The sequence below is a fragment of the Triticum urartu genome, chromosome 1A, assembly GCF_056163025.1.
Source record: "Triticum urartu cultivar PI428250 chromosome 1A, HENAU_Tu73, whole genome shotgun sequence".
Classification (NCBI taxonomy): Eukaryota; Viridiplantae; Streptophyta; class Magnoliopsida; order Poales; family Poaceae; genus Triticum; species Triticum urartu.
Window position 1 is genome coordinate 255,854,149 of NC_141873.1, and position 10,056 is coordinate 255,864,204.

Sequence of the window (10,056 nt, forward strand, 5' to 3'; positions counted from 1 at the left end):
ACTGCCTATCGCGACGGTTGAGGGAGTCCTGGACTAAGGGGTCCTCGGGCGTCCGACCTATTAGACATGGGTCGGACTGATGGGCCATGAAGATACAAAGACCGAAGACTCTACATGTGTCTGGATGAGACTCTCCTTGGCGTGGAAGGCAAGCTTGGCGTCCGAATATGAAGATTCTTTTCTCTGTAACCGACCTTATGTAACCATAGATCCCTCCGATGTCTATATAAACCGGAGGGCTAGGTCCGTAGACATATATCCTGATAATCATAGTCAGACAGGTTACACTTTTAGGGTTTAGCCATTACGATCTCGTGGTAGATCAACTCTTGTAATACTCATATTCATCAAGATCAATCAAGTAGGAAGTAGGGATTACCTCCATAGAGAGGGCCCAAACCTGGGTAAACATTGTGTCCCCTGTCTCCTATTACCATCGACCTTAGACGCACAGTTCGGGACCCCCTACCCGAGATCCGCCGGTTTTGACACCGACATTGGTGCTTTCATTGAGAGTTCCACTGTGTCGTCGTCAAAAGGATTGATGTCTCCTTCTACCATCTTCAATGACACTGTCCAAGGGGAGGTCTTCCTCCCCGAACAGATCTTCATGTTCGGCGGCTTCGCATTGCGGGCCAACTCGCTTCGCCATCTGGAGAAGATCGAAAGCTACGCCCCTTGCCATCAGGTTAGATTTGGAAGCTTGAACTACATCGCGGATATCCAAGGAGACTTGATATTCGATGGATTCGAGACCGCGACAGCCTCTCCCTGCCACCACGATGAACATGACGTAAATTTGTCATCGGACCATACTCAGGAGATAGTACTTGTAGCTGCTCTGGCCTTAGATCCGGAACAGATGGCACCATCCGAGGACAGGAAGCTCAACCCCGCCGCAGAAGTCGCAGACTCAGCGGCACTGGAGCCGCACACAGACCTAACTGCAAGTGACATCTGTGTCACTGGAACCATGGACTCGTCTCTGGCTACAGGTTCCGAACCTTGTGCGTCCGCACACGTCGAGCTTGATCGGTCATCGATCGTTGAATTCAGCTCCATGGACATCTTCCGGCACTCGCCTTTGGGCGACGTGTTAAACTCGTTAAGAGCACTATCCTTAGCGGGGGGCTAACAGCCGAACTATATCCGGTTCAAACCGGGGGCTGATGACGGAGAATTTCGCTTCCCACTCACCGCCCACTTCATAGCCACTGTCGAAGACTTAACCGACATGCTCGATTACGGCTCCTAAGACATCGATGGCATGGACGACGATACAGATGAGGAGCAAGGCCAAGACCCGCCGTTTATCGGACGCTGGACGACCACCTCTTCCTACGACGTGTACATGGTGGATACACCTAAAAGAACTAATGACGATGACAAGGAGAATCTAGTCGAGGATGAGCCTCCTAAGATAGAACCAAAGCGCCAGCGTCAGCGGCGCCGCTCTAAATCGCGCCGCAGCAAAGACAACAACACCTGCACGGGTGACGATAACACTTCATATGGTGCCACAGACAGAGAAGATCCCGGCGAACAAACTGTCGAACAGGACGATCGGGAAAATGGGCGAGTTAGCCCTAATGAATAGGCCATAAACGAAGACTCGGAGGACAGTAGTTACCTTCCGCTCTCCGAGGAGGAGGTGAGCCTCGGCAACAAGGATTTTATCGTACCTGAGGAACCTCTCCAGCAGGAGCGCTTTAAGCGCCAGCTAATAGCCACTGCAAGGAGCCTGAAAAAGAAGCAACAACAGCTTCAAACTGACCAAGATCTGCTCAATGATAGATGGAACAATGTCCTAGCAGCCGAAGAATACAGCCTCAAGCGCCCAGCCAAAAGCTACCCAAAGTGCAAATTGCTACCTCAGTTCGACGACGAGGCACCAGAGCCCATACCATCATCACGCAATGCGGCTGACCGACCACCACGTGGTCGGTATAAAGCGGCAACTCAAGCCGAACACCAGCCCGCCCCGCCTCATCGTAAAGGTAGATATAAAATAACTCGTGGTCATACATATGACCTTCGGCAGGACCTGGATAATAGAGCAGGACATACCAGATCGATCTACGGATTGCAAGGACGTGCTTCGACACGTGACGACGGCTATCTATTTGGACGTGACAAACCTAGTCATGCGCGGGCCGAAACCGCGGACGGACTCCATCGGAGCTACTTCGCGATGTGGCCCGATATAGAGGCGCCGCACACCCTCTTTGCTTCACTGACGAAGTAATGGAGTATGAATTCTCGAAAGGGTTTAAACCCATTAATATTGAATCATATGATGGAACAACTGATCCCGCGGTATGGATTGAGGACTTTCTTCTCCATATCCATATGTCCCGCGTAGATGACCTTCACACCATCAAATACCTCCCGTTAAAACTCAAAGGGCCAGCTCGGCACTGGTTAAATAGTGTGCCTGAAAACTCTATTGGCAGCTAGGAGTATTTGGAAGACGCCTTCTGTGACAACTTCCAAGGTACATATGTCTGGCTACCAGATGCCGATAACTTAAGCCATATAGTTCAACAGCCCGGAGAGTGAGCCAGGAAATTCTGGACTAGGTTCTTAACTAAAAAGAACCAGATCGTCCATTGTCCGGATGCCGAGGCCCTAGCGGCCTTTAAACACAGCATCCGCGACGAATGGCTCGCCCGCCACCTCGGCCAAGAAAAGCCGAAGTTCATGGCAGCCCTCACGGCACTCATGACCCACTTTTGTGCGGGTGAGGATAGTTGGCTAACCCGTAGCAAAAACAATGCAAGCGACGCCGGCACCCCTAAAGCCAGAAATAGCAACGACAAGTCCCAACGCAACAGACACAAGGGTCGAAGCAACAATGACAACACCGATGATACGGCGGTCAATGCCGGATTTAGCGGCTCTAAGTCCGGTCAGCGGAAGAAGCCGTTCAAAAAGAACAATTTGGGCTCATCCAGCTTGGACCGCATACTCGATCGTCCGTGCCAGATTCATGGCACCCCAGACAAACCACCCAATCATACCAACAGAGATTGTTGGGTTTTTAAACAGGCCGGCAAGTTAAATGCCAAAAGTAAGGAGAAGGGATCGCAAAGTGAGGACGGAGACGAGAAGCCCCGGCCACCAAACACAGGGGACAGAAGAAGTTTCCCCCTTAGGTCAAAACGGTTAACATGATATATGCTACACACATCCCCAAGAGGGAGCGCAAGCGCGCGCTCAGGGACGTCTACGCGATAGAGCCAGTTGCCCAAAAATTTAATCCATGGTCGTCATGCCCGATCACTTTCGATCGTCGGGACCATCCGACCAGTATCCGTCACAACGGTTCAACCACACTGGTTTGCTACCTCTTGAGCACTACGTTGGTTTTCCCTTGAAGAGGAAAGGGTGATGCAGCAAAGTAGCGTAAGTATTTCCCTCGGTTTTTGAGAACTAAGGTATCAGTCCAGTAGGAGACTACACGCAAGTCCCCCGTACCTACACAAACAAATAAGAACTTCGCAACCAACGTGATAAAGGGGTTGTCAATCCCTTCACGGTCACTTACGAGAGTGAGATCTGATAGAGATAATAACAATAAGATAAATATTTTTGGTATTTTATGATATAGATTGAAAGTAAAGATTGCAAAAATAAAATAGATTGGAAACTTATATGATAAAAGATAGACCCGGGGGCCATAGGTTTCACTAGTGGCTTCTCTCAAGATAGCATAAGTATTACGGTGGGTGAACAAATTACTGTCACGCAATTGATAGAAAAGTGAATAATTATGAGAATATCTAGGCATGATCATGTATATAGGCATCACGTCCGCGACAAGTAGACCGAAACGATTCTGCATCTACTACTATTACTCCACACATCGACCGCTATCCAACATGCATCTAGAGTATAAAGTTCATAAGAACAGAGTAACGCATTAGGCGAGATGACATGATGTAGAGGGATAAACTCAAGCAATATGATATAAACCCCATCTTTTTATCCTCGATGGCAACAATAAAATACGTGCCTTGCTGCCCCTGCTGTCACTAGGAAAGGACACCGCAAGATGGAACCCAAAGCTAAGCACTTCTCCCATTGCAAGAAAGATCAATCTAGTAGGCCAAACCAAACTGATAATTTGAAGAGACTTGCAAAGATAACCAATCATACATAAAAGATTTCAGAGAAGAATCAAATATTGTTCAAAGATAAACTTGATCATAAACCCACAATTCATCGGATCTCGACAAACACACCGCAAAAAGAGTTACATCAAATAGATCTCCAAGAAGATCGAGGAGAACATTGTATTGAGATCCAAAGAGAGAGAAGAAGCCATCTAGCTAATAACTATGGACCCGAAGGTCTGTGGTAAACTACTCACACATCATCGGAGAGGCTATGGTGTTGATGTAGAAGCCCTCCGTGATCGATTCCCCCTCCGGCAGAGCTCCGGAAAAGGCCCCAAGATGGGATCTCTTGGGTACAGAAGGTTGCGGCGGTAGAAATAGGGTTTCGTGGTGCTCCTTATGTTTTCGGGGTATATGGACATATATAGGAGGAAGAAGTAGGTCGATGGAGCTACAAGGGGCCCACGAGGGTGGGGCGCTCCCAGTGGGGCAGGCGCGCCTCCCTGCCTCGTGGCCTCCTCCTTGATTTCTTGACGTCTACTCCAAGTCCCCTGGATCACATTTATTCCAACAATAACTCTCCCAAAGGTTTCATTCCGTTTGGATTCCGTCTGATATTCCTTTTCTGCAAAAGACTGAAATAGGCAAAAAAACAACAATTTGCACTGGGCCTTGGGTTAGTAGGTTAGTCCCAAAAATAATATAAAAGTGTATAAATAAGCACATTAACATCCAAAATAGATAATATAATAGCATGTAACAATAAAAAAATCATAGATACATTGGAGACGTATCATGGTCCTGGATCCAATAATTGATGTGTTCCACCTGACGCGAGTCCTGATGGACGGTGGCAGCAGCCTCAACCTGCTCTATCAGGATACAGTGTGCAAAATGGGCATTAATCCATCACCGATCAAGCCCACAAAGACTACCTTTAAAGGAGTCATACCAGGTGTAGAGGCCCGCTGTACAAGCTCAATCACACTAGAGGTTGTCTTCGGATCTCCGGACAATGTCTGAAGCGAGGAGTTAATCTTCGATATCGTCCCCTTTCGCAGCGGCTATCACGCACTGCTTGAACGAACCGCATTTGCTCGATTCAACGCAGTGCCACACTATGCTTATCTCAAGCTCAAGATGCCCAGACCATGCAGCGTCATAACAGTCAATGGAAACACGGAACGCTCCCTCCGCACCGAGGAGCACACCGATGCCTTAGCAGTAGAAGTACAGAGCGGCCCTTTCAAGCAGAACCTTAATTCGGCGGCCGAGCTCCCGGACACTGTCAAGAGAGTCCGGACTATTCTGCAGCAGGATAGTTCGGCTCATCAAGAGCTCGACTAGCAATTCGGCCTCCGTCCCAGTCCCGACCAAGTGGCGGCAATTGTACCGCGCGTACATAACTACGCACTCAAAATACCATGGGCATGGATGGAGGCATAACTAGCTTGTGATCCAAAATACGGCTCGACCGCCCCCGGACACACGCACTTTCACTGTTTCTTCTTTCTCCTTTTCAGGTTTCTTTTCCACAGGCCTCCCTTGACGGCCTGACCATCGGTCCTTTTCGAAGGATAAATACACCAAGATGGCAAGAAGCATGGACGTATTGGGGAAATTTTAGGTGGTTTCTTTAATGATCCCTCTACCTGTTTTCAGGACCCACACACAGCTCTCCCTTGGTTAAGGCATATTAAATAGCCTTTTGCTTATTGCACTACTTGTATAAATCTGCTTTCACGCACCAATGAAATTATAATGGAAACAGTTTGCGGCCCAAATTTTACGGCTCTAGCTTACTGCCTTTTCTTATTTTTCTTTTTTGATAACTTTATCAAATAGCACCCATACACTCTGGTATGTTTCAATTTGCTAGGGGCTTCATAGCGCCCCACAACATGGCAACAAAGTCCGAACACTTTTTACAGTATAGTTCGGCACCCCGAATTTAGCACTATATGCATTGGCTCCGAAACATGTCTTTGGTCAATAGTTGGGTTGCCCAGCTCCTGTGCTTGCTACCTTATGTTCCGCTGTATCGGCTAGGGTAGTAAAGGGAGAACTACTGCGATTGTGCCCTAGTTTACCCGGATGAGCACCTCAGTAGAGAAAGCCGAAAACTGACTGTCATGATGCGGTGAGAGCCGGTCAGCTCTTCGGAGGTCTCAAATCCTTAGAGTTTTTTCCGCATTATGCGAGGGATCGGTACTTACCCAATTAGGTGTTTACAGCATCCTAGTTCGGTTACTAGGGGTTGCGCCTATCTTTTATGGTCAAACTCCTATGGCTAAGTGAGGGTGCTAAAGTCGCATAGTCCGATTGCCTGGTTCGTCGCGCTAAATACCTCCTTCAAGGACCAAACAATTGGATCAAGAGTGTTTAGATTACATCCCGAACACCCCCGTAGTACCTACGTGGGGGCAGAAGCCGACGACTAGCCAACTCTCAGATTTCACACAACACGGCTGCACAGGAGGCGAAATTTTTTAAATAACAAACATTATATTACATAACAACTTTGTTTCATCATACAAGGCAGAGACAACATGAATGTATTCATTCAAAAATAATGTATTGCACACATTGTGTTGCCACAATACGAGACCCCTCTAGGATATCTTCAAAATACCTCTCAGACGTGCGGTGCTCCTTACCCTCTGGCAGTCCCTCGGTCATAAGCTTGACGGCGTCCATCTTCGCCCACCACACGTTGACGCGGGCGAAGGCCATGCGCACACCCATTAATGTAGACCGACTGCTTGATGACATCCACGCAAGGGCGGGCATTCACCAGCCGCTTCACGAGCCCGAAGTAGCTGCCGGGCATAGCTTAGGCAGGCCACAACCGGATTATTAAATCCTTCATGGCTAGTTCGGCCATCCTATGTAGCTCGACCAGCTATTTTAGCTGATCGCCAAAGGGCACTGGATGTTCTGCCGCAAGATATTGCGACCAGAACAGCTTCTCCATTGAGCTCCCTTCTTCGCCTCGGAAGAACTCCGCAGTGTCAGACACACTACGCGGCAGATCTGCAAATGCCCCTGGAGAACTCCAAATTCGGGTTAGTAAGAAAATACTTCTTCTTGACATACTTGCTTTGCATACTAAACGCCTTACCCGCCGCGATTTTCTTGGCCTCCTGGATCTCCTGGAGGGCGCCCTGGGCCTCAACCCGGGCCTGTTCCGCGCTTTGGCGGGCCTTAGCGAGTTCGGTCTCTCGAGCTGAAACGTCGCGCTCCAAGGATTCGCATTTCTTCAATGCATCCTAGAGCTCTTGTTGGACCTCATCAAGCCTGGCCTCGTGCTTCTCTCAAGCGGCTTTTTCCTTGGTAGCTTTCTCCTCGGCCTCGGCCAGGGCCTGTTTAAGGACCTCGACCTTGGTCGCCACTCCTACAAAAATCATGGCACTACGGTTAATACGCATTATTTATTCTTTCCGAATATACAGCAAGTCATTACATACCTTGCTTGTCTTCTAGCTGCTTCCTTGCTTGGCCAAGTTCCTCCTCGGCCCACTCCAGTCTCTGCTTTAGTCCGGAGACTTCGACAGTGCGTGAGGTCGCAGCCAACAACGACACCTGCTTATTCATATAAGACATATTTAGTTAGTTTCCTGCGAAAATACATTCATCCTCTGTTCGGCTCTTCTTTCCGAACACCGGACAATGTCTCATGGGCTACTGTCTATATTGGGATTTTCTCTTTTGCATCGCTTACCTCAAAACCTATCAGCAGACTACTGCAGGCTTCGGTTAGTCCGCTCGTGACGGACTGAACCCTCTCAATCACCGTACCCATAAGGATACGGTGTTCATCCACAATGGAAGCGCCTCGTAGCGCTTCCAGCAGATTATCCGGTGCCTCTGGTTGGATAGAGGTCACCGGCGGCATAGGCATACCCCCTTCTTTTGAAGGAGGTTGCTCGCTGGATTCCGGAGCCGTATAGGTCTCCGGACTTGTATTAGGCTGGGGACCGAACTGAGCAAAGCCCCCGTCCTCAGTCGCCATGGGGGTCTGCTCCCCCATGTGTTCGGCAGCCGAGGCTTTGCCCTCTGGCGTCACCCTGGCGGCCTCCTGAACCTCTCCCTGGCCAGGGAAGGTCCTTTGGGACAACGCCTCGTCGTCGCCCTTAGCCGTGGGAGAGTGAACGGCCGGCGGTGACTCGCTGGCCATCGACTTCGAATCCAACAAACCTCTTGATGAGGATCGCAGGGAGCTGCCATTGGCCGGACTGCAATGGCATAAATTAACATATTATATTATGAAGCAAGAGAGGCTGGATGCATGGACATATGCGGGTTTTTAGTACTTACGACGTGGCCAGAGGCTTGTTTCGGGGGCGTCGCTCCGGGCTGTTGTCTACGTCCCACGCGGTGTTATCCGCAAGGGGACCCTTCCCCCTCTTGGGTGCCTCCGCCTCCAGATTTGTGGAGGCTGCCCTCTTCTTCCTCCCCCCATCAGGGGAGAGGTGCTTTCTTCCTCCTCCTCGTCATCGTCTTCAGCGACGGAGGAGTGTGTCTTGTCTTCGGACGACACGTCCAAAGCTCCCTTGCAGCGGGGGCCACTCTGGACCCCCTTGGCCTTCTTCTCTGGCGCCTTATAGGGCGCCGGTACCAGCATCTTCTCTAGGAGTGGGATGACTGGTTCCTCGGGCAGCAGAGCCGAACATTGAATCTGCTCCGCTCTCTGTCGATACCTGAAAAAATAAAGTTCAGATATCCTCCTTGAAACAAGCAAGTAGAGGATGCGCCTGGAGACGTGAAAGGCTTACCGCATTGGCGGAATGGGTAATATCATGCCTGCGGTCCGAGTCTATGGCTGGCGGCGTCTCGTGGCCCTTAAAGAGCAACTTCCAGGCATCTTCGTGAGTGGTTCCAAAGAGCCTTTCCAAGGTTTGGTGCTTCTTCGGGTCGAATTCCCATAAGGGGCAGCTTCGGCTTTGGCATGGGAGGATCCGGTGAACCAGCATCACCTGGATTACGTCGACGAGCTTGATGTTTTTATCCACCATGCTTTGAATGCGCGTTTGCAACGCTATCAGCTCGTCTGACGAAGAGCAATTTGGGTCCTTCTCTATCCTGGAGGTGAGCCGCATTGGAGTTCCGGACTTGAATTCGGAAGCCGCGGCCCAGTTGGCGTCGCGGGGCTCTATGATATAGAACCAAAGTTTCTACCACTCCTTGACGGTCTCCACAAAAGTACCCTTGGGCCATGTGACATTGGGCAGCTTGCTCACCATGGCGCCTCCACAGTCCGCGTGCTGGCCATTGACCACCTTCGGCTTCACGTTGAAAATCTTGAGCCACAGTCCAAAGTGGGGTTGGATGCGGAGGAAGGCCTCACACACGACAACGAATGCCAAGATGTTGAGGAAAGAATTTGGGGCTAGGTCATGGAAGTCTAGCTCGTAATAGAGCATAAGCCTGCGGATGAAAGGGTGGAGAGGAAACCCTAACCCACGGACGAAATGAGGGATGAACACCACCCTCTCATCGGGCTTCGGGGCGGGGACGATTTGCCCCTTGGCTGGAAGCCGGTGGGCGATTTCTTTCGCCAGATACCTGGCCTCCCGAAGCTTGGTGATCTCCTTCTCCCTAACGGAGGAGGCCATCCACTTGCCTTGTCCTCCAGATCCGGACATGGCTGAGTGCTTCCTTGGGGCAGAAAGAATGAGGACTTGGGCGCTGGAGGTCGAGAATGGAAGGGCAGAGAAAGAGAGAAGGCATGGGTGAAGAAAGGGAATCCTTATCTCCTTATAAAGGCAATGAATATCAAGCACCTCCCCACTCGCCTTAAAACTCTCCTGTTCCCAAGGGTTGTGTAAACGACATAGTTATATTACCCACACCCGTATTGATGAGGATCCGGCAATAAGGGGACACGATCTCTGCTTCGACAAGACGTGCCTATTAAAACCGCGTCTCAAAACATGGA

The 10,056-nt window shown here is 50.0% G+C and overlaps 1 protein-coding gene across 1 annotated transcript; it reads right to left on the reverse strand.

Moving 5' to 3' along the window:
- Positions 1–7,577: 7,577 nt before the first annotated feature.
- On the reverse strand, positions 7,578–8,295 carry LOC147990756 (uncharacterized). The gene is made up of 2 exons (XM_087531364.1): positions 7,840–8,295; positions 7,578–7,700 (listed from the first exon to the last, which is right to left on the reverse strand). Exons 1-2 carry the CDS (start codon positions 8,293–8,295, stop codon positions 7,578–7,580), a joined length of 579 nt encoding a protein of 192 aa, XP_087387490.1.
- Positions 8,296–10,056: the final 1,761 nt, after the last annotated feature.